Source organism: Bombina bombina, chromosome 9 (genome assembly GCF_027579735.1).
Source record: "Bombina bombina isolate aBomBom1 chromosome 9, aBomBom1.pri, whole genome shotgun sequence".
NCBI classification, from domain to species: domain Eukaryota; kingdom Metazoa; phylum Chordata; class Amphibia; order Anura; family Bombinatoridae; genus Bombina; species Bombina bombina.
This window is the reverse complement of record NC_069507.1, coordinates 271,815,138-271,842,447: the sequence shown is the minus strand read 5'-3', so window position 1 is coordinate 271,842,447 and position 27,310 is coordinate 271,815,138. Positions and strand designations below refer to the sequence as shown.

Sequence of the window (27,310 nt, the reverse complement as noted above, 5' to 3'; positions counted from 1 at the left end):
CAGTACAGTTACACTCATATTAACACATCTAATAAATGTATACATTACACAGTACAGTTACACTCATAATACCACTATCTAATAAATGTATACATTACACAGTACAGTTACACTCATAATAACACCATCTAATAAATGTATACATTACACAGTACAGTTACACACATAATAACACCATCTAATAAATATACATTACGAAGTACAGTAACACTTATAATAACACCATCTAATAAATAGACATTACACAGTACAGTTACACTTATAATAACACCATCTAATAAATATACATTACACAGTACAGTTACACACATAATAACACCATCTAATAAATATACATTACACAGTACAGTTACACACATAATAACACCATCTAATAAATATACATGACACAGTACAGTTACACACATAATTACACCATCTAATAAATATACATGACACAGTACAGTTACACACATAATTACACCATCTAATAAATATACATTACGCAGTACAGTTACACTCATATTAACACTGTCTAATAAATATACATTACATAGTACAGTTACACTCATAATAATACTACCTAATAAATATACATTACACAGTACAGTTACACACATAATAACACTATCTAATAAATATACATTACACAGTACAGTTACACACATAATAACACCATCTAATAAATATACATTACACAGTACAGTTACACACATAATAACACCATCTAATAAATATACATTACACAGTACAGTTACACACATAATAACACCAGCTAATAAATATACATTATACAGTACAGTTATACACATAATAACACTATTATTTTTTTTATTTTTTTTTAATAACTAACAGATTAAGAATAAAAGATTTTATAAAGATGATTAAAAAGACACAATAAGAGATGAGTAAGTGTTTTAAGTTTCAATTAATAGATTAGGTATAAAAAATCTTATCTTATAAAGATGAATAAAAAGTCACATTAAGCACATTCACAAGAATAGAAAGGGCTTTGCTCTTAGCACTATCTTTTTTTTTTTTTTATAGAGATCACTCCTCCCCCTTTCTTCCTTTCCTCTTTACCTTATAATGTTTTTGAATATATTCACATTTTAAAAAAAATAAAAAATAAAAATGGTAAACATAACAACATGGAATGTAGGAGGGATTAACTCTCCTATAAAAAGAAAAGCTATCTTGAATCATCTAAAGAATGTATGTAAGACGGACATAGCCATGTTACAAGAAACCCACCTACTAGATAAGGAACATGAGAAATTAAAAAGAGATTGGGTAAAAGAAGTGATTTTTCTATCGTATAAGAAAGCAAGCAGAGGACTAGTTATCCTATTTAATAAGAGATTGGAATATGAGTTTAAAAAAATAAATTATGATATACATGGCAGATATATAATAGTACAAATGACCATTGAAAATAAACTGGTAACTTTATGTAATATCTATGGACCAAATGAGATTAATGGGTCATTTTGGGAGGATATAACAAAAATATTACTTAAATATATCGACACTAAATTAATATTAGGAGATTTTAATCTCTCTCCGAATTTCTATCTAGATAGAAGTGGAAGTTCTATAGGAAATTTGAAAAAGGGATTGATAAAAAGAGGAAAATTTGATAAAAAAATGGTGAACTATATAACAGAGACACTAGATATAGTAGATGTATGGAGAATTAAAAATCCTACCCAAAGAGAGTATACATTCCATTCAAAAGCACAAGATTCTTTTTCAAGAATCGATTTTTTTTTGGTCTCAAAAGCCTCAATTACAAATATAGAGGAAGCAAAGATTAATGAAATTATTATCTCTAATCATGCTGCAGTTAATTTAAGCTTTAATTTGGGAAAGAAGATATATGATAAACAAAGCTTCAGATTTCCAAAATTTTTGTACGGCTCAGAACCATTTAGGAAACATATTGAGGAAAAATGGAGTGAATATATGAAAAATAATATAAATGGCTGTGAAAATGTACAAACTATTTGGGAGGCAGGAAAGGCGGTTATCAGAGGTGAGATAACTTCTTATGTAATAAAATACAATAGAGAAATAAATAGACAATATAAAGAACTGAGTGAAAAAACAACATACTCTTATAGCCAATATTTAGAACTTGGAACAACTTTCTGGAGGAAAAATATATTGAGGATAAAAAGGAGCTGGAATTACATATAAACCAACAAGCTATAAGAGATCTTAGAAAAGATAAGGGGAAATTATACAGATTTGGTAATAGATCTGGTAAGCTTCTAGCCTCCTTAGTTAAAGTGCAAAAATCACCAAGACAAATCACGGCATTGAAAGCCGGGGAAAAAGTAATTAGTAATAAAATAGAGATAATAGAGGAATTTAGGAAATACTATAATAATCTTTACACATCTGAGAGTAAAAACGATGTAATGGATAATAGGTCTTTTTTAGAAGGCACTAATATTCCAAAAATTTCACAGGAACAGCAAGAAATGTTAAATTCTAATATAACAACAGATGACGTAGATAAAGTAATAGCAAAGATGCCAATAGGCAAGGTCCCTGGTCCAGATGGGCTACCGTTAGAATGGTATAAAATTATGAAAGAATCATTGATAAATCTGATGACACATCTATTTAATGGATACCTGAGTGATAGAATTAAGCCGTCTTTAATTTTTTCTGCAGCTAACATTACTGTAATTCCTAAATTAGGGAAAGATCCTCAAAATGTCATGTCATATAGACCAATATCCCTGCTTAATCAGTACTATAAAATCTTAACAAAAATAATGGCTAACAGATTGAAAATCTTACTTTCGGAGTTAATTCATAAAGATCAATCAGGATTCATTCAGGCTAGACCATTAAGCAAGAACATTCGTAAAGTATTACATGTAATTAACCATTATTGGCTTATGAAAAAACAACATAAAGGAGAAGTAATTCCAAATACCCTGTTGTTGGCCTTAGATGCGGAAAAGGCCTTCGACAGAGTCGAATGGTCTTATTTAATAACATGCTTAGAGGAATACAATATAAAAGGTCCATTTAGTAAACTTATTGAAAATGTCTATCTAAAATCCAATGCCTCGGTTATTGCCAATGGAGAGTTATCATCTACATTTAATTTGGGGAGAGGAACCCGTCAGGGTTGTCCTCTGTCACCCCTATTGTTCAACTTGGCATTAGAACCTTTGGCAATTAAATTGAGAAACATCAATACGGGTATAGAGATGAATGGGAACAAATACCATCTATCTCTATACGCAGACGATATGTTATTGTTTGTTCAAAATCCAGAGTTGAATTTAAAAAAGATTCTGAAGGTTGTCAAAGAATATGGTCAATTTTCAGGGTTTAAAATAAATAATACAAAATCAGAAGTTCTATGGTTAAATAAGAGACAATCTTGTGATATTAGTGAATTCTCATTTGTAGAATCTAAAAATTATATTACATATTTAGGAATTAATATATCTCCCAACCCGGAAAAACTGTATAATATAAATTATGAGAAAATATTTATATTCATAGAACAATCCCTTAAAAAATGGAATAATTTACAGATTTCACTTATGGGGAGGGTACATATAATAAAAATGATGATACTACCAAAATTGTTATACCCTCTAAATATGCTGCCAATCTTAATCCCCAAGAAAGACATTGAAAGATTGAATAAAATCTTTAATCGATTTATTTGGAAGGGGAAAAGAACACGTATAAGCTTAAATAAATTAAGACAACCTCTGATGCAAGGGGGATTAGCTGCTCCAGATGTTTATCTATATAATCTGGCATCATTAATGAGAATAGCGGTTGATTGGCTGGGAGAAACAGAATATTTTTATGATAAGTCATTAGAAATAATAGCATCAAAAGGGATTAGTAAAGCATATGTACTTCATACGGACTTGAAAGATATAGATTTTAAAATTAGGAATAACATCATGTATAAGGATATTTTGAAAGCATGGGATATTACTAGTAAGATTCTACAGTTCTCAATTAAGGGTTCTATATTTTTACTTATAAAGGGAAATCCAAACTTTAGACCAGGCATGGAAAATCCTATTTTTACAGAATGGGGAAGACGCGGGATAAATAAGATAGGGGACTTATTAGACCCTTCAAAAAAAACAATATGTACATTTGAGGAACTACAATATAGATATAACCTACCTAAATCGCACTTATACCCTTACATTCAAATAACACATTACATAAAGATGATAATTAATAAATACTCTTCCTCCATATGGGATTGTCACCCTTTACAAAATATGATGGATGATTTTCAGAAAAAAAAATGTTCTTATTAAAGGTTATATAAAGCACTAGTAAACTCAAACTTGACTAGTATAAGGAATAAGATAATAGAGGGTTGGCAAAAAGGACTGGATGTTAATGAAGTGGAAAAAAGTATGAAAAGTGTTATATCTACAACGTATGATTCATACTTTAGGGAGTCCCAAATTAAAATACTACACAGATTCTACATAACACCAAAAATGGCTTCAAAATGGTTTAAGTGTGAAAAGAGATGTACTAAATGTAATTATATAGTTCCCAATTTAAAACATCTTTTATGGGATTGCCCAAAAATTAAACAATATTGGGCAAAGATTAGCTTTTGGGCGAGTAAGATTTTTAAATATAAGATTAATCTAAATTTATTGAATGTAATATTCGCATCCAATAGACAAGTTAAACACGAAGATACCAAATTAATGACTATGATAATTCTATCAGGAAGGAGATGTATAATGAAAAAATGGATCTCAAAGAGAGGTCCTAATTTGAAGGAACTTCAGAATACTTTGACGGAACAAATGAATACAGAATTCTTTGACGTAATGTATGATAAGGATATAAGAGTTAAGGAATATAAAAAAAAATGGGATGGATTTATAAATGTTTTAGAAACACATGTAAAAAATAAAGTTATGCTGTTATTAGAAACATAAATGTAGAATAACTCTATAATTGAGTTGGGAGATAATGACAAAAAAACAGAGTTAAAAGAAGGGAGGGAAAGGAAAGAGGGAAGGGGAGAGGAGAAGAAGAGAAAAAGAAAAAGAAAAGTATTAAGAAAAGGTCGGTAAAGAAACTGTTAAACTTATGTAGGAACTATAGATAAGGGACTTATCCCCCCCAGGGCTATATTTCTTCAAATTAGGTTCAAGAAGGGAAATAAGTCAGAAGTATGAAAGTAATTTATGTAGTTTAAATGACAGGAAATAGTGCTATTGATAAATTGGCATGAGGTTAATGGATGTGAAATTCTGTTTTATAAAAGTTAGTAGGAGAATAAGGGTTCTTAATAATTTTAATACTGGTTAAGTCAGAAATGTAGTAACTTATAGATTATGTGACTAAGTTTGATGTTTCTTGCTTGTGGAAGTATTATGCAGCTGCAAATAGTAATATTACATTTATATAGATGGAATACTTTGTAATGAGATATTTTCTATTAGACTTATGTATGTCTAAGAATGTAAATGTTTATTGTATTTAACTGAATTTTCATAATAAAAAAAATAAAATAAAAAATAACACTATCTAATAAATATACAGTACACAGTACAGTTACACACATAATAACACTGTCTAATAAATATACATTACACAGTACAGTTACACTCATAATAACACTATCTAAGAACAATACATTACACAGTACAGTTACACACATAATAACACTATCTAATAAATATACAGTACACAGTACAGTTACACACATAATAACACTATCTAGTAAATATACATTACACAGTACAGTTACACACATAATAGCACTGTCTAGTAAATATACATTACACAGTACAGTTACACACATAATAACACTATCTAATAAATATACATTACACAGTACAGTTACACACATAATAGCACTGTCTAGTAAATATACATTACACAGTACAGTTACACACATAATAACACTATCTAATAAATATACATTACACAGTACAGTTACACACATATTAACACTATCTAATAAATATACATGACACAGTACAGTTACACTTATAATAACACTGTCTAATAAATACATTACACAATACAGTTACACACATAATAACACTATCTAATAAATATACAGTACACAGTACAGTTACACACATAATAACACTATCTAATAAATATACAGTACGCAGTACAGTTACACACATAATAACACTATCTAGTAAATATACATTACACAGTACAGTTACACACATAATAGCACTGTCTAGTAAATATACATTACACAGTACAGTTACACACATAATAACACTATCTAATAAATATACATTACACAGTACAGTTACACACATAATAGCACTGTCTAGTAAATATACATTACACAGTACAGTTACACACATAATAACACTGTCTAATAAATATACATTACACAGTACAGTTACACTCATAATAACACTATCTAGTAAATATACATTACACAGTACAGTTACTTACATAATAACACTATCTAATAAATACATTACACAGTACAGTTACTTACATAATAACACTATCTAATAAATATACATTACACAGTACAGTAACACACATAATAACACCATCTAATAAATATACATTACACAGTACAGTTACACTCATAATAACACTATCTAGTAAATATACATTACACAGTACAGTTACACTCATAATAACACTATCTAATAAATACATTACACAGTACAGTTACACACATAATAACACCATCTAATAAATATACATTACACAGTACAGTTACACTCATAATAACACTATCTAGTAAATATACATTACACAGTACAGTTACACACATAATAACACCATCTAATAAATATACATTACACAGTACAGTAACACACATAATAACACCATCTAATAAATATACATTACACAGTACAGTTACACTCATAATAACACTATCTAGTAAATATACATTACACAGTACAGTTACACTCATAATAACACTATCTAGTAAATATACATTACACAGTACAGTTACACACATAATAACACCATCTAATAAATATACATTACACAGTACAGTTACACTCATAATAACACTATCTAGTAAATATACATTACACAGTACAGTTACACACATAATAACACTATCTAATAAAAATACATTACACAGTACAGTTACTTACATAATAACACTATCTAATAAATATACATTACACAGTACAGTTACACACATAATAGCACTGTCTAGTAAATATACATTACACAGTACAGTTACACACATAATAACACTATCTAATAAATATACATTACACAGTACAGTTACACACATAATAGCACTGTCTAGTAAATATACATTACACAGTACAGTTACACACATAATAACACTATCTAATAAATATACATTACACAGTACAGTTACACACATATTAACACTATCTAATAAATATACATGACACAGTACAGTTACACTTATAATAACACTGTCTAATAAATACATTACACAATACAGTTACACACATAATAACACTATCTAATAAATATACAGTACACAGTACAGTTACACACATAATAACACTATCTAATAAATATACAGTACGCAGTACAGTTACACACATAATAACACTATCTAGTAAATATACATTACACAGTACAGTTACACACATAATAGCACTGTCTAGTAAATATACATTACACAGTACAGTTACACACATAATAACACTATCTAATAAATATACATTACACAGTACAGTTACACACATAATAGCACTGTCTAGTAAATATACATTACACAGTACAGTTACACACATAATAACACTATCTAATAAATATACATTACACAGTACAGTTACACACATAATAGCACTGTCTAATAAATATACATTACACAGTACAGTTACACTCATAATAACACTATCTAGTAAATATACATCACACAGTACAGTTACACTCATAATAACACTATCTAATAAATACATTACACAGTACAGTTACTTACATAATAACACTATCTAATAAATATACATTACACAGTACAGTAACACACATAATAACACCATCTAATAAATATACATTACACAGTACAGTTACACTCATAATAACACTATCTAGTAAATATACATTACACAGTACAGTTACACTCATAATAACACTATCTAATAAATACATTACACAGTACAGTTACACACATAATAACACCATCTAATAAATATACATTACACAGTACAGTTACACTCATAATAACACTATCTAGTAAATATACATTACACAGTACAGTTACACACATAATAACACCATCTAATAAATATACATTACACAGTACAGTAACACACATAATAACACCATCTAATAAATATACATTACACAGTACAGTTACACACATAATAACACCATCTAATAAAAATTATTAAAATGTATTGCACACAAAGTTTATAAAGGCTCAAAGATATGAGATCTCAGGTGTAAGAAAAAAAAGGCAGAGATACATACGTACATATACAGGGGTGGAAAAATATCAATATTGTTTACTAGTCAGGGGTTAAAAGCTACTAGCCCAGAGGGAAAATGTTGGTAGTCCACTCGATGTTCAAGATAGGAAAAAGTCAAATTTAAAAGTTGTCCACTGCAATTTATAAGTCGTCCAGGACCACTGGATCACTGTGTGTGTATATATATATATATATATATATATATATATATGTGTGTTTATATGTGTGTACATATGTATTTATATATGTGTATATATGTGTATATATGTGTATATATGTGTGTACATATGTTTATATGTATTTATGTGTGTATATATGTATTTATATATGTTTATATATGTATTTATATGTGTATTTATATGTATATATTTATATGTGTATATATGTAGTTATATGTGTATTTATGTATTTCTATGTGTATTTATGCATTTATATTTATATATATGTATTTATAATTTTTATATATATGTATTTATATGTGTATATATGTATTTATATATGTATTTATATGTGCATATTTATGTGTGTATATATATATTTATATGTGTATATATGTATTTATATGTGTATATATGTATTTATATGTGTATTTATATGTGTATTTGTGCATTTATATGTGTATATATGTATTTATATGTGTATTTATGTGTATATATGTATTTATATGTGTATTTATGTATTTATATGTGTATATATGTATTTATATGTGTATATTTATATGTGTGTATATATATATATATATATATATATATATTTATATGTGTATATATGTATTTATATGTGTATTTATGTATTTATATGTGTATATATGTGTTTATATATATATATATATTTATATAACACATATTAACACATAAATACATATGTATACACACATGACATGTATATAATTGCATTGGAGCACTTTGCAGTTAAAGGGATAGTAAGCTAAAAAAATTTCTTTCAACTTTCTAATTTACTCCTATTATCAATTTGTATTCGTTCTCTTGCTATCTTTATTTGAAAAACAAGAATGTAAGCTTAGAATCTGGCCCATATTTGGTTCAGCACCTGGGTTGCGTTTGATGATTGGTGGCTAAATGTAGCCACCAATCAGAAAGCGCTGTCCAAGGTGCTGAACCAAAAATGGGCTGGCTCCTTAGGTTAGATTCCTGCTTTTTCTAATAAAGATACCAAGAGAATGAAGAAAAATTGATAATAGGAGTAAACTAGAAAGTTGCTTAAAATTTCTGCTCTATCTAAATCATGAAAGAACAAATTTGGGTTTACTACTTGAAAAAACATATTTCTGGAATATTTATTTTTAATAAAGGCTTTAACTATGTATTTACTAAAAAATATGTGTCATTCCAGTAAACTGCTCATAGCAGAATATGTTCTATGTATTTATAAATAGAGATTTCTGTATATATCTGTATAATTCTATACCTATATATAATCATGTATATACAGTATATATATATATATATATATATATATATATATATATATATATATATATATATTGTACAAAAATACCATCAGATATATGTAGAAATTTGTATTTATGAACAAATAGAACATATTCTGCTATGTGCAGAACATTAAAATGTGAAATATTCATATTTTCATGTCAGGTTCACGCACATACAGTTGTGCTCATAAGTTTACATACCCTGGCAGAATTTATGATTTCTTGGCCATTTTTTCAGAGATTATGAATGATAACACAAAAACTTTTCTTTCATTCATGGTTAGTGTTTGGCTGAAGCCATTTATTATCAATCAACTGTGTTTACTCTTTTTAAATCATAATGACAACAGAAACTACCCAAAATGACCCTGATCAAAAGTTTACATACCCTGGTGATTTTGGCCTGATAACATGCACACAAGTTGACACAAAGGGGTTTGAATGGCTATTAAAGGTAATCATCCTCACCTGTGATCTGTTTGCTTGTAATTAGTGTGCGTGTATAAAAGGTCAATGAGTTTCTGGACTCCTGACAGACCCTTGCATCTTTCATCCAGTGCTGCACTGACGATTCTGGATTCTGAGTCATGGGGAAAGCAAAATAATTGTCAAAGGATCTGCAGGAAAATGTAGTTGAACTGTATAAAACAGGAAACAGATATAAAAAGATATCCAAGGAATTGAGAATGCAAATCAGCAGTGTTCAAATTCTAATCAAGAAGTGGAAAATGAGGTGTTCTGTTGAAACCAAACCACAGTCAGGTAGACCAACTAAAATTTCGGTCACAACTGCCAGGAAAATTGTTCGGGATGCAAAGACAAACCTACAAATAACTTCAGGTGAAATACAGGACATGTGGTGTGGCTGTTAGAAGGAGGCACTTGAAAAAAGATGGGCTGCATGGTCGAGTCGCCAGAAGAAAGCCTTTACTACGCAAATGCCACAAAGTATCCAGCTTACAATATGCCAAACAGCACAGAGACAAGCCTCAAACCTTCTGGCACAAACTCATTTGGAGTGATGAGACCAAAATTGAGCTTTTTGGCCACAACCATAAACCTACATTTGGAGAGGAGTCAACAAGGCCTATGATGAAAAGTACACCATTCCTACTGTGAAACACAGAGGTGGCTCACTGATGTTTTGGGGATGCGTGAGCTACAAAGGCACAGGAAATATGGTCAGAATTGATGGTAAGATGAATGCAGTATGTTATCAAACAGAATGTCTCATTTTCCACTTCTTTATTAGAGTTTGAACACTGCTGATTTGCATTCTCAATTCCTTGGATATCTTTTTATATCCCTTTCCTGTTTTATACAGTTCAACTACCTTTTTCCGCAGATCCTTTGACAATTCTTGCTTTCCCCATGACTCAGAATCCAGAAACGTCAGTGCAGCACTGGATGAAAGATGCAACGGTCTGTCAGGAGTCCAGAAACTCATTGACCTTTTATACACACACACTAATTACAAGCAAACAGATCACAGGTGAGGATGGTTACCTTTAATAGCCATTCAAACCCCTTTGTGTCAACTTGTGTGCATGTTATCAGGCCCAAATCACTAGAGTATGTAAACTTTTGATCAGGGTCATTTGGGTAGTTTCTGTTGTTATTATGATTTAAAAAGAGTAAACACAGTTGATTGATAATAAATGGCTTCAGCCAAACACTAACCATGAGTGAAAGAAAGGTTTTGTGTTATCATTCATATTCTCTGAAAAATGGTCAAGAAATCATAAATTCTGCCAGGGTATGTAAACTTATGAGCACAACTGTATGTGATCGTGTTTGCGCGAGAGTTTTTCTACTTTTTTTTTTCTCTATTGACTTCTATGGGGTAATATGTGAACACGCATGCGATATTCTAAGTTCGGCTTTTTACGCTCTTCGGGTTAACGTTTTACTTTCAACTCATAATACGAGCGCAACCGGACAAGCACAAAAAGCTTTCTTCTAGCGCAGTTAATGCTTGAGAGTTAGCTGATCTCAGATCTCCATAAAGTCTCTCCTTACCCAGCACTGTTATGTGAGCTCTCTCTGAATCCTTCAAAATGTTCTCCGGGACCTTCAAGGAAATCTCCTCTGGCTTAGAATGATCTGGAACATAAAGAGAAGTAACAGCACGGACATTTAGCCGGTCATTGTCATAGGCTTGTGATCTGAGATATTAACCCTGGGAGCTGACAGCTAATCATTTACTACAAAATATAACATATAAACTATTTTATAATGTAGAGGAGAACCTGAGAAAGGAAACAAGAAATGGAAGAGGCAGCAGAAGTCCGCCTCCGTGAAGATGGGCCCCTGGGCCTGGAGCAAGGATGAAAATGGGCAACGTCGGATCAAGAGAAGCAGGAGTCACCATCAGATGTGAGGTTTTGTTCATTTTTATTTTATTTTGCAGGCTAGGTTTTTACAGTTAGATTGGTTTTATTTTGGGAGGTGGTGGGGTTACTTTAATGTGTGAGTGTGTGTGGGGGGTTGTAACTTAATTTTTATGCTAAAGAGCTAACATCACTTTAGTGCAATGCCCTACAAAAGGCCCTTTTAGGTGTTTTTTTATTGGGGGGGGTATTTTATGGGGCATGTCATTTAGTGTTAGGTATAATTATCTTTTATTTTGGATAATGGAGATTATTATTTTTTGTAGCATCTTTTTATTTTTTTGTAACTTAGTGTGGTTAATTTAGAGGGGGTTAGATTAAAGGGGGTTAGTTTAGAGAGGGGGTTAGGTGTTAGGTAGAGAAGGGTTAGATTTCTTTGGGTTTTATCAGTTTAGTTTAGTTTTTAATTTTACATTTATAACAAGGATTTTTTAAAACTATGGGGTATGTGGTGGTTTAGAGGTTAATAGTTAGGACTTGCGGTGGGTATGTGGTGGTTTAGAGGTTAATAGTTAGAGACTTGCTATGGGTATGTGGCAGTTTAGAGGTTAATAGTTACAGACTTGTGGTGGGTATGTGGTGGTTTAGAGGTTAATAGTTAGAGACTTGCGGTGGGTATGTGGTGGTTTAGAGGTTAATAGTTAGGGACTTGCGTGGGTATGTGGTGGTTTAGAGGTTAATAGTTAGAGACTTGCGGTGGGTATGTAGCGATTTAGCGGTTAATAGTTAGACTTGCGGTGGGTATGTGGCGGTTTAGAGGTTAATAGTTAGGGACTTGTGGTGGGTATGTAGCGGTTTAGAGGTTAATAGTTAGAGACTTGCGGTGGGTATGTAGCGGTTTAGAGGTTAATAGTTACAGACTTGCGGTGGGTATGTAGCGGTTTAGAGGTTAATAGTTACAGACTTGTGGTGGGTATCTGGTGGTTTAGAGGTTAATAGTTAGAGACTTACGGTGGGTATGTAGCGATTTAGAGGTTAATAGTTAGAGACTTGTGGTGGGTATATGGTGGTTTAGAGGTTAATAGTTAGGGACTTGTGGTGGGTATGTGGCGGTTTAGATCTTTATTAGTGTAGTGTTAGTTTGCGATTGTGGGGTACTTCAGTTTAGGAGTATTAGAAATAGTGGTTAAGCACACAGCAGTTTTATTCTAAGGGGTCATTTACTGTACATTGACAATATGGGCAGCAATGCTGGGTGTGGCTTAAGCAATGTCGTGTAAAGTAAACGTTTCTGCGATGCGGCTACGTCAGGAGCTTGGAAAATTACGACATGCTCGTGCGACATAGAGGCGGATCCCTTAGAATATCTCACTGCCACGTAGCACTTTCGATCATTGGGGCCTTGATGAGAACTTTTAGCATAAATATGCGAACACGAGTATGGACTGGGATACTGTCATGATGTCCTGGGAATTAGGGCAACAGTGTGTGTTAAATAAACAGAACCTCCTTCTGCTCCCCAAGTCTTATCACACATTACCTTCTCCTGCTTGGATACAGAGCAGGGAACTGAGAGCTTTCTCCTCTAGGACACCCCCAGGCTGTAAAGAAAGAGCATACATGTAGAGAGATTTATCAGGCACAGAGCAGCCGGGGTACGTGTACTGGTTGGCACACTCACCTGCACAAGCAGTGGTTTTATCACTGTATCAACACTTCCCTGCTTGGGTACAACAGGGACCTCATTATGGCACAAGTCTTGTGAGTCCAGAGCCTCTGTCCGCACTGTAATATTCACCTCTCCTGGGGGAAGAGCAGGTGACCGTGAGGAATAGGTGACTTTACTAAACAAACACTCAGCAAATTACACAAAGATACGTTAATAAAGTTAATAAATAATATATAAACCCCAAATGTGCAGATCCCATACTTGTGTGTATTGTTACTGAGATGTTACTGAACCTCTATGTAACAGACTCAGCAGATCTATATGGCCCCCATAACAACAGCTGTGTTTGCTGTTTATATATATGGGACAATTTTGGTTTTATGTTTAGTTTCACATTGAGTTTGCAGTTCTGTTGGGCTTCAGGTTTAGATCATGTTGGTTTTGAGGTGTCTTTAGGGCTCAGGGTTAAAACAAACTGATTTTGGGGCCCTAGAACCTGCTTGGAGAGCCTGAGGCATTAGCTATGAATACTCCAGCACTTGCCCTTTCATAATTATTGCTATGATGGAGCTAATGCAAATGTTTACCATATCACAGAAATGAAGACCGTAAGCTCCAGGTCAGATTGTATTTCCTTGTCTAGCTGTTCATCTGATTACTCACTGTGACTAACTCACCTGTACTCAGGTAGGGAAATACTTAGAACCTGATATTAAAAACCTCGCCTCTCAGGCAAGAAGTCTCGTTGGTACAGCGAGGCCCTTAAAATGTCCTAACATTTTAATGGACGGGTGGCAACCCTATTGAGACCTGTTTATGTTCTTTATATGAAACAGACTACATTACAATACAAGGTAAATAAAAATCCCAAAGATTATGCGTGATTTGTCTCCCTGCCGGTGAGGTTTTGTGTATCAGGCACTTAGTGACCGGTTAGTGACATTTGAACACTGGAATTAAGAAATACAGATATGAAGTTTCACAAAGGGTGAACGGTGTTTTAGCTTCAGTCAATGTGACGATTGCTTGTCATTTGCTATCACTGTAAAATCACAATACTGTTTGATCTGGCTAAGTGAAGATGAAGGGGTAAAACTGCTAGTCAGGATGAACACATTGTGCCATATTAGTGGGTGGCTTTATGTCTCAGGGCCAGACTCACCCAGGTTGGTGGCTGTTAGGTTCCAGTAAAAGGTTTTGCTCTCATCGGCACATAGACAGCTGCGGTACTGACACGTAGCACACGGCTCCTCCTGTAACTCCAGCGATGGCAGCAGAGTCGTTTGGACCTATCAGATGGCAAACTGATTAGTGATAAGTTCTAATAAATGTCCTGTGCAGTATATGATGTTCATCAAAAGGAAGTAACCTACAGTGAAAATATGGAGACACGTTTTGCTTATTTGTATGATATGGTGCAACAGTCTGCAGGATGTGTATGATGTGATGTAATGATCTTGCAGGATAATAGCTATGGTATAATACTCTGCAGGATAATAGATATAGTGTAATGCTCTGCAGCATGTATATGATGTGAGCTAATGATCTACAGTATAGATATGAAATGGAGCATAGAATAATATCTCTATGGTGTAATGCTCTACAGGAGGCCATTTAAACATACAGAAGCCAGCAAGGGCTCTCACCATGATACATTGCTTCAGGTAGTTGAAGACAGAGGCTTTAAGGGTGAATGTCTCTCCTCGGACCACAGAATATGGCAGTGCAAGCTCCACAAAGAATGGCTGGAAGGTGCGTAGGGAGGCCGGGGAGGACATGCCAAAACCACTGTCCCCCATGCAGAAAGCTCCTCCATTCCAGTCTGTGATCGTGTCTGGTACAGTGACCGGAAGGTCTGCGCGGCCTGATGCACTGAGACAGGGAACACAATACAGGAGATTATTCTCTTTATAGCTAGTACGTCTGGTACTTATAGTCACAGTCAGATGGTGTCATTGTAATTATTTACTGTTCATTCTGCTTCTATAATGCTCAGATTAGGCAGCGCAAAGAGTTTACACTTGTACATTAAAATAGGAATGTGATAATAGAGAGGAACTCATACAATATCTATGTCCCTAAAGAGAGGCGGGATTGATGTGAGCTCTATTACATCATACTGCAGTTTATCTGGAAATTCTAACTTCACCAACTATGGCTATTTGATTACTGAATTAAATGAAATTAGACCTGGCTACTGGTGTTTATAAAGTGAATTCTCATCCTATTGTCCCTTTTAATGCATCAAAATTCCAATGTGATGTCCCTCCCATGTGACATACCTCATGTCATTTGATGGTCTACTTGTGTGACTTGCCTCATATCATGTGACGTGCCTCTCATGTGACATACCTCATGTCATATGATGGTCTACTTATGTGACTGGCCTCATATCATGTGACGTGCTTCTCATGTGACATACCTCATGTCATATGTGTCAGGGTGCCAGGAATCAGACTGAGACAAGAAGTGCAAAAATAATCACACCTTTATTAATAAAAAAAATAATAAAAAGTCCACAAGTCAAATAACAAGCCAGGAGTCAAAACCAAAGCTGGTAGTCAGACGAGCCGAGTCAGGAGCCAAAGCGAATAGTCAGACGAGCCGAGTCAGGAGCCAAAGCGAGTAGTCAGACGAGCCGGAATCAGGAGCAAGGAGAACAGCAGAGTCAGGAACAAGCCAGGGATCAGGAACCAGAAGGGATGTCAAACAGCCAGGTAATACACAGGAACTTGAACTCACAAACAGGTCTGAGACAACGCAAGGGCAAAGCATACTGAACAGAGGCTCTTTAAATAATAAGTGATGACATCACAATTCTGAGACTGCAACCTGTCTCACACGGATGATGTACACCAGTTTGGCCATAAAAGGGCGTGCAGGAAATGAGCAGCATCACACACTATGCACCAGAGTCAGCAAGAGAGGTGAGTAAAATGGCTGCCAGCAGCACATGGCAAACAAAGCAGGGAAAAAACCCTGACAGTACCCTCGCCTCAATGACCCCTCCCCCGCGGGAGGACAAAAGGCTTATTGGGGAAACGGGCATGGAAGGCACAGAGGAGGGTGGGAGCATGAACATCAGAGAAGGGAACCCATAAACAATCCTCTGGACCGTAGCCCCTCCAGTGAACCAAATACTGTATGCGGCCCCTGGACATACAAGAGTTAATAATGCTGCTGACCTCATATTCTTCATGGTTGTCAACAAAGATAGGATGGGGATGAGGTAACACAGTGGTAAACCGATTACAAACCAATGGTTTCAAGAGGGAGACATGAAAAACATTGGAGATGCGCATTGCAGGAGGAAGGTCAAGAGCGTAGGCCACCGGATTGACCCGTCGGAGTATTCGAAAAGGACCAACATAACGGGGAGACAGTTTATTAAAAGGCACACGAAGGTTCAAGTTGTGGGAGGACAGCCAAACCCTCTCACCAACCTGGTAGGAAGGCGCGGGCAGACGCCTATGATCAGCCTGGAACTTTTGGCGCTGCATAGAACGATGAAGGGAATCCTGAATCTGCACCCACATGGAACGGAGTTGCCGAAGATGCTCCTCCAAAGCCGGAATACCCTGAAACATGAATGAATCGGGCAACAAGGATGGTTGAAACCCATAATTCGCCATGAACGGGGATAACTTGGAGGAAGCATTAATAGCACTAATACGAGTAAACTCTGCCCAAGGTAACAGTTCAGGCCAATTATTGTGGTGATCTGAGACATAGCAATGGAGGAACTGTTAAAGAGCTTGATTAGAACGTTCCGCAGCCCCATTGGATTGAGGGTGATGGGTGATATGCTGAGGAGAAGGAAAGCTGGATCCCCATTTGAGCACAAAAGGAACACCAAAATCTGGAGACAAACTGACTACCCCTGTCCGACACTATCTCCTTGGGTAACCCATGTAAATGGGCAAAAATTGAAGCAAGCTCCTGAGCGGTAGGCAGCTTCTTCAAGGGAATGCAATGTGACATTTTAAAAAAACGGTTAACCACCATAAGGAAAACAGTATTGCCATTGGAAACAGGGAGCTCGACAATGAAGTCCATGGAAAGATGTGTCCAAGGACGCTCACCATTAGCAATAGGTTGAAGAAGACCCACAGGAAGACATTTTTAGGAGTCTTATTCTGTGCACAAACTGAGCAGGAGGCAACATACACAGCAACATCAGAACAAAGACCTGGCCACCAGAATTGTCTAGTGACAGACCAAATCATTTGGTTCTTGCCTGGGTGACCTGCGACTTTAGGATAGTGGTAAGTGTGCAAAAGTTTAGTTCGAAGATTCTCAGGAACAAAACACTTACGACTAGGTTTCTCAAGAGGTGCATTGGTTTGTGCAGCCAGGATCTCTTCCCCCAAGGGAGAAGTCAAATTAGTACATATGGTAGCCAAAATATGGTCAGGAGGTATAACTGGAGTAGGTACAGACTCTTCCTTGGACAGAGGTGAAAATTGTCGAGAGAGGGCATCAGCCCTAACATTCTTACTACCAGGCAGGTAGGAGACCACATATAACGTTTTGCTTCAGATAGATAAGGTAAATTCTTGTGGTCAGTAAGAATGAGCACTGGTACGCTAGTACCCTCGAGAATATGCTTCCATTCCTTGAGTGCCAAAATTATGGCCAGTAATTCCCTGTCGCCAATTTCATAATTGCACTCCGCTGGAGACAATTTCTTAGAGAAGAAACAGCACGGATGCAAGGAACCGTCAGGCATAGGACATTGAGACAAGAGGGCATCTACTCCAGTCTCAGACGCATCAACCTCAAGAACGAAAGGCAGCACAGGGTTAGGATGAGCCAGAACTGGAGTGGCAGCAAAGGCAGTCTTAAGACTATTAAAGGCCTTAATGGCAGTAGGTGACCAATGGAGTGGATCATTCTCTTTACGGGTCATGCCTGTGATAGGTTTGACCAAGGAAGAAAAGTTTTTAATAAACTTTCTACAGTTATTGGCGAACCCCAAAAAAACGTTGAATAGACCGAAGACCAACTGGGCGAGGCCACTGCAGAACTGCAGACAACTTTTCAGGATCCATGGAGAACCCTGCAACGGAGATAACATAGCCTAGGAAGGTTACTTGAGTCTGATGGAACTCATATTTCTTGAGTTTACAAAACAGGCTGCTCTCACGTAGTCTCTGAAGAACCTGTGTAACATCAGAACGATGAGCCTCAAGTGTGGGTGAGTGTATGAGGATGTCGTCTAAATACACCACAACACACTTTTGCAACATATCTCGTAGGACATCATTAATAAATTCCTGGAAAACAGCAGGAGCATTACATATGCCAAAGGGCATTACAAGATACTCATAATGCCCACTCCTGGTGTTAAATGCTGTTTTCCATTCATGGCCCTCCTTGATCCTAAGGAGATTGTACACTCCTCTCAAATCAAGTTTAGAAAAGACCGTAGCTCCCTTGAGGCGGTCAAAGAGTTCCGTAATGAGCGGAATAGGGTAAGTATTCTTAATGGTAAGACGATTAAGACCCCTATAATTGATGCATGGTCTTAACTCGCCACCCTTTTTCTTCACAAAGAAGAAGCCAACACCTGCAGGATAGCAGGATTTGCGGATGATCCCCCGTGACAGAGCATCTGCAACATACTCCTTCATAGCACAATTCTCCGCACACACAGAGGGTAAACCTGGCCCCGAGGAGGAACGGCTCCGGGTTGCAGTCGAGACTGGGATTGTGCTTTTGGAGCCAGGGATAACCCAGAACAACTGGAAAATGCGGAGAATTTATCACCTGGAACCGGAGGGTTTAACAATGGAGAGCCCCAACAGCCAAGGATAACGGAGCGGTTTTCTGAGTAACGAGTTATGAACTGAAGGGGCCTGCCATCAATGGCCTCAATAGCAAGCGGAATGGACCAAGGCAAAACAGGAATAAAGTGCTTTGATACAAAAGCACTGTCAATGAAATAGCCCACAGCACTGGAGTCAAAAAGAGCCTGGGTGACTATGGAGGAGTCCACCCAGGAAAGGACAACCGTGACTAAAGGTTTCTCCTTTAGCGGTTCCGGAGACGAGGATAAACCACCCAAGGTCTGGCCCCGACAGGACCTTAGGTGTGAGCGTTTCCCGGCAGTGTAGGACAAGACTTCAAAAGGTGGCCCTGTAACCCACAATAGAGGCAGAGCCCCTCCTTCCTTCTAAAGGCCCTCTCCACCGCAGAGAGACGTGTGAATCCCAACTGCATGGGAGGAGAGGGAGGCATGGGTGGGAATGAAAACGTAGGAGACAACAGAACAGGAGACTTCTGCAAGCGCTCCTTGAAAGAGGGCTTCTCTCTGAGTCTGATGTCAATTAGGATAAAAAAAGACACCAGTCTCGAGATCCTCTGGTAAATCTCTGGCAGCAACTGCGTCTTTAATCGCATCAGAGAGCCCATGAAAGAAGGCGGCAACAAGGGCTTCATTGTTCCAACCTACCTCTGCGGCAAGCGTACGGAACTCAATGGCATACTGAGCAATAGATCTTCTACTTTGCTGAATGGACATGAGTCGTTTAGCAGCAGAAGAGGAGCGAGCCGGGAACATCAAATACCCTTTGAAAGGAGGCCACAAATTCAGGGTAATTTAAAATCACAGGATTATTAGTCTCCCACAAGGGATTAGCCCAGGCAAAAGCTGTGTCAGAGAGTAACGAGATGAGAGATCCCACCTTAGCTCTGTCAGAGGGAAACGCCTCAGGTAACATCTCAAAGTAAATGCCCACCTGGTTCAAAAACCCTCTGCACTGAATAGGATCGCCTCCATATCGCTGAGGTAGAGGTGCAGAACCAGACATGCTCCTGGTAGGACTAGGTGCAGCAGCGGAAACAGGAGCAGCCATAACTTGCCGGACACTTTGGTCCAAATCTGCAGTGCGAGTCAGCAAGGTTTGCAGGGCTAGTGCAAATTGATCCAAGAGGTGATCCTGTTCATCCATCCTGGAAATTATGGTAGGTAAAGATGGATTATTACCACCATCAGGATTCATGGCCCTTGCGTAATGTCAGGGTGCCAGGAATCAGACTGAGACTAGAAGTGCAAAAATAATCACACCTTTATTAATAACAAAAAATAATAAAATGTCCACAAGTCAAATAACAAGCCAGGAGTCAAAACTAGAGCTGGTAGTCAGACGAGCCGAGTCAGGAGCCAAAGCGAATAGTCAGATGAGCCGAGTCAGGAGCCAAAGCGAGTAGTCAGATGAGCCGGAGTCAGGAACAAGCCAGGGATCAAGAACCAGGAGGGACGTCAGACGGCCAGGTAATACACAGGAACTGGAACTCACAAAGAGGTCTGAGACAACGCAAGCGCAAAGCATACTGAACAGAGACCCTTTAAATATTAAGTGATGACATCACAATTCTGAGATGTACACCAGTCTGGCCATCAAAGGGCATGCAGGAAATGAGCAGCATCACACACTATGCACCAGAGTCAGCAAGAGAGGTGAGTAAAATGGCTGCCAGCAGCACATGGCAAACAAAGCAGGGAAAAAAACCCTGACAATATGATGGTCTACTTATGTGACTGGCCTCATATCATGTGACGTGCTTCTCATGTGATGGTCTACTTATATGACTGGCCTCATATCATGTGACATGCCTCTCATGTGACATACCTCATGTCATGTGATGGTCTACTTATGTGACTGGCCTCATATCATGTGACGTGCCTTTCATGTGACATACCTCGTATCATGTGATGGTCTACTTATGTGACTTGCCTTATATAATATGACGTGCCTCTCATGTGACATGCCTCTCATGTGACATACCTTGTGTCATGTGGTGGTCTACTTATGTGACTTTCCTCATATCATATGACGTGCCTCTCATGTGACATACCTCATGTCATGTGGTGGTCTACATATGTGACTGGCCTCATATCATGTGACATGCTTCTGATGTGACATACCTAGTATCATGTGATGGTCTACTTATGTGACTTGCCTCATATCATGTGACATACCTCGTGTCATGTGATGGTCTACTTATGTGACTTGCCTCATATCATGTGACATACCTCGTGTCATGTGATGGTCTACTTATGTGACTTGCCTCATATCATGTGATGTGCTTCTCATGTGACATACCTCATGTCATGTGATGGTCTACTTATGTGACTTGCCTCATATCATGTGACATACCTTGTGTCATGTGATGGTCTACTTATGCGACTTGCCTCATATCATGTGACGTGCCTCTCATGTGACATACATCATATCATGTGATGGTCTACTTATGCGACTTGCCTCATATCATGTGACATGCTTCTCATGTGACATACCTCATGTCATGTGATGGTCTACTTATGTGACTTGCCTCATATCATGTGACGTGCTTCTCATGTGACATACCTCATGTCATGTGATGGTCTACTTATGTGACTTGCCTCATATCATGTGACATACCTCGTGTCATGTGATGGTCTACTTATGCGACTTGCCTCATATCATGTGATGTGCCTCTCATGTGACATACATCATATCATGTTATGGTCTACTTATGTGACTTGCCTCATATCATGTGACGTGCCTCTCATGTGACATACCTTGTGTCATGTGATGGTCTACTTATGTGACTGGCCTCATATCATGTGATGTGCCTCTCATGTGGCATACCTCGTATCATGTGATGGTCTACTCATATGACTGGCCTCATATCATGTGACATGCCTCTCGTGTGACATACCTTGTGTCATGTGATGGTCTACTTATGCGACTGGCCTCATATCATGTGACATGCCTCATGTGATGTGTCTCTTATGTGACATGCCTCTCATGTGACGTGCCTCTTATGTGACATACCTTGTGTCAAGTGATGGTCTACTTATTTGACTGGCCTCATATCATATGACGTGCTTCTCATGTGACGTGTCTCTTATGTGACATGCCTCTCATGTGACATACCTTGTGTCATTGTCATGTGATGGTCTACTTATGTGACTGGCCTCATATCATATGATGTGCCTCTCATGTGACATGCCTCTCATGTGACATGCCTTGTGTCATGTGATGACCTTCTTATGTGACTGGCCTCATATGTGACGTGCCTCTCATGTGACATACCTTGTGTCATGTGATGGTCTGCTTATGTGACTGGCCTCATATCATGTGACATGCTTCTCATGTGACATACCTTGTATCATGTGATGGTCTACTTATGTGACGTGCCTCCCATATGATGTGCCTCATATCATGTGATGTTCCTTCCATGTGATGGGACTCACATTATGTGATGGTTGTCTTATATGACTGGCCTCATATCATGTGACATGCGTTTTGTCATGTGATATTCCTCTTATGTCACTGGCCTCATATCATCTGACATGCCTCTCATGTGACATGCCTTGCATCATGTGATGTTCCTCTTATGTAACTGGCCTCATATCATGTGACGTGCCGCCCATGTGATGTGCCTTGTGTCATGTGATGGAACTCACACTATGTGATGGTTGTTTTATATGACTGGCCTCATTACTACAACCCTTGGCAGGTGGTCTTCAGAGCAACATAAGAGACAACAAACATCTGCTGAATTTGGTTTTGGGAACATAGTGGATAGATATAGCTGGTGAACAGTTGTTGTTGCAGCTTAATATTCACCCATTCCCCACATTCTAGGTTGTTTCATTGTTTTTTTAGCAAGGTTTACCAATGCTTCACTTCACTTTCAGCATTAAGTGATTCAAGTCACTAAATCTCTATTGGAGCATAATTATTTTACATTTGAGAAAACGTTTTATCTCTAGAGATGTGGAACAGCTAGGAAGGACAAGTCTGCCCATAGCAATACAAATCTATATTTGGGCTTGAAGGGTCTGTCCCACATGTAAGGAGATCATCATCATATGTTGTCCCAGCATTTTACAAACACTTTATAGATTATTTCATGTGTATTTAGGAGGGCAACAGAGGAAGATATTCACTTTGTGATGCCTTTGGATGAGAACTCTCTGTGAATATAAACAATCTATAATCTACTTTTTGGATGTGAAATTGTGGTGATTGTGCTAAAAGTCATGTGGATTCTTCAACATTTATAAAACCTGATTCTGACAACTCAAGATTACATGCCTGAAGTTGTCACCCCAGTGTGATAGCAAAAGGGGAATTCATTAAAGGGACAGTCTAGTCAAAATTAATCTTTCATTATTCAGATAGGGCAGGTAATTTTGAACAACTTTACAATTTACTTTTATCATCAAATTTGCTTTGTTCTCTTGGTATTCTTTGTTAAAAGCTAGACCTAGGTAGGCCAATATTCTAATTTGTAAGCCCTTGAAGGCTGCCTCTAATCTCAAGGCATGTTGACAGTTTTTCACAGCTAGAGGGAGTTAGTTCATGTGTGCCATATAAATAACATTCTGCGAATGCATGTGGAGTTACCTAGGTGTCAGAACTGACTGGATAAAATGCAAGTCTGTGAAAAGATCTGAAATAAGGGGGCAGTCTGCAGAGACTTAAATACAAGGTAATCACAGAGGTAAAAGGTAAATTAATATAACTGAGATAAGGAGCAGTCTGCAGAGGGTTAAATACAAGGTGATCACAGAGGTAAAAGGTATATTAATATAACTGAGATAAGGGCAGTCTGCAGAGGCTTAGATACAGGGTAATCACAGAGGTAAAAGGTATATTAATATAACTGAGATAAGGAGCAGTCTGCAGAGGCTTAGATACAAGGTAATCACAGAGGTGAAAAGTATATTAATATAACTGAGATAAGGGGGCAGTCTGCAGAGGCTTAGATACAAGGTAATCACAGAGGTAAAAAGTATATTAATATAACTGAGATAAGGAGCAGTCTGCAGAGGCTTAGATACAAGGTAATCACAGAGGTAAACAGTATATTAATATAACTGAGATAAGGGGGCAGTCTGCAGAGGCTTAGATACAAGGTAATCACAGAGGTAAACAGTATATTAATATAACTGAGATAAGGGGGCAGTCTGCAGAGGCTTAGATACAAGGTAATCACAGAGGTAAAAAGTATATTAATATAACTGTTATAAGGGGCAGTCTGCAGAGACTTAAATACAAGGTAATCACAGAGGTAAAAAGTATATTAATATAACTGAGATAAGGGGGCAGTCTGCAGAGGCTTAGATACAAGGTAATCACAGAGGTAAAAGGTATATTAATATAACTGTGATAAGGGGCAGTCTGCAGAGACTTAAATACAAGGTAATCACAGAGGTAAAAAGTATATTAATATAACTGAGATAAGGGGGCAGTCTGCAGAGGCTTAGATACAGGGTAATCACAGAGGTAAAAGGTATATTAATATAACTGTGATAAGGGGCAGTCTGCAGAGACTTAGATACAGGGTAATCACAGAGGTAAAAAGTGTATTAATATAACTGAGATAAGGGGCAGTCTGCAGAGACTTAGATACAGGGTAATCACAGAGGTAAAAGTGTATTAATATAACTGAGATAAGGAGCAGTCTGCAGAGACTTAGATACAAGGTAATCACAGAGGTAAAAAGTATATTAATATAACTGAGATAAGGAGCAGTCTGCAGAGGCTTAGATACAAGGTAATCACAGAGGTAAAAAGAATATTAATATAACTGAGATAAGGAGCAGTCTGCAGAGGCTTAGATACAAGGTAATCACAGAGGTAAAAAGTGTATTAATATAACTGAGATAAGGAGCAGTCTGCAGAGACTTAGATACAAGGTAATCACAGAGGTAAAAAGCATATTAATATAACTGAGATAAGGGGGCAGTCTGCAGAGGCTTAGATATAAGGTAATCACAGAGGTAAAAAGTATATTAATATAACTGAGATAAGGGGCAGTCTGCAGAGACTTAGATACAAGGTAATCACAGAGGTAAAAAGTATATTAATATAACTGAGATAAGGGGGCAGTCTGCAGAGACTTAGATACAGGGTAATCACAGAGGTAAAAAGTATATTAATATAACTGAGATAAGGGGCAGTCTGCAGAGGCTTAGATACAAGGTAATCACAGAGGTAAAAAGTATATTAATATAACTGAGATAAGGAGCAGTCTGCAGAGGCTTAGATACAGGGTAATCACAGAGGTAAAAAGTATATTAATATAAATTTAGATAAGGGGCAGTCTGCAGAGGCTTAGATACAGGGTAATCACAGAGGTAAAAAGTATATTAATATAACTGAGATAAGGGGGCAGTCTGCAAAGACTTAGATACAAGGTAATCACAGAGGTAAAAAGTATATTAATATAACTGAGATAAGGAGCAGTCTGCAGAGACTTAGATACAAGGTAATCACAGAGGTAAAAAGTATATTAATATATCTGAGATAAGGAGCAGTCTGCAGAGGCTTAGATACAAGGTAATCACAGAGGTAAAAAGTGTATTAATATAACTGAGATAAGGAGTAGTATGCAGAGGCTTAGATACAGGGTAATCACAGAGGTAAAAAGTATATTAATATAACTGAGATAAGGAGCAGTCTGCAGAGGCTTAGATACAAGGTAATCACAGAGGTAAACAGTATATTAATATAACTGAGATAAGGGGGCAGTCTGCAGAGGCTTAGATACAAGGTAATCACAGAGGTAAACAGTATATTAATATAAATGAGATAAGGGGCAGTCTGCAGAGACTTAGATACAAGGTAATCACAGAGGTAAAAAGTGTATTAATATAACTGAGATAAGGGGGCAGTCTGCAGAGACTTAGATACAGGGTAATCACAGAGGTAAAAAGTGTAATAATATAACTGTGACAGGAGCGAGCTGCACTTAGTCTTATGGCGCGGTCGGGCCGGGCTGTGACTATACAGCTGGCCAAATGCGCTGATTAAATATAACAGACCCCCTGGGAGACCGGAAGGGGAGGAGTTAGCAGCAGCTACCTGCACGCTAGCATCTTGCTCTACAGCGAAGGGCATTATCGACCACCCCCCACCTGTGCTTATCCTTGGCCAGAGAGAAGCTACCTGGTCCGGATACTTTTTTACAGAAGCCGGTCCCTAACAGCAGACAGACTCAGGTGCCGAGTCGTGACGCCAGGCGGCGTTCTTTCACAATTCTATTTTGCTATGGGACAGATAATAATCTAATAAACCCGTGGAACCATCTCAGGCTTACCACCAGGAAAGAGAGGGGAGATATTGCTGCTGCGGGCGAGGCGGAGATCTTGGAGGTGTCTGGGATCGGCGGCCCCCCCCACCAATTGCGGCTGTGTGTCTACCCTGGCAGAAAGGTCCTGGTCCGGTAGGACGGCAAGGTACCCCAGACGGTGACGTCCTTTGGAGGCGTGTCCTGGCCAGAGCGTGAGTCGGAAGCAGCTGAGGTTCACGGGCGGGCCTGGCAGAGAGAGGACGCTGGAGCTCAGTCGATGAAATGGTACTCTGCTGAAGGAAGGCTCGCAATAAGGAGCCGTGCAGCACTCTAACCACCAGGAAGGCTGGGACTCACTGGCAGCAGTGGAAGAGAGGTA

General features: G+C 37.3%; 1 protein-coding gene across 1 annotated transcript in view; it reads right to left on the bottom strand.

Moving 5' to 3' along the window:
• Positions 1-27,310, bottom strand: part of LOC128640317 (alpha-2-macroglobulin) — a gene marked incomplete in the record, with an annotated part of 664,962 nt that overhangs the window by 205,999 nt on the left and 431,653 nt on the right. The window contains 5 exon segments of the mRNA XM_053692808.1: positions 11,878-11,961; positions 13,729-13,789; positions 13,870-13,991; positions 15,020-15,146; positions 15,504-15,729. Coding sequence (XP_053548783.1) covers positions 11,878-11,961; positions 13,729-13,789; positions 13,870-13,991; positions 15,020-15,146; positions 15,504-15,729 — 620 coding nt within the window.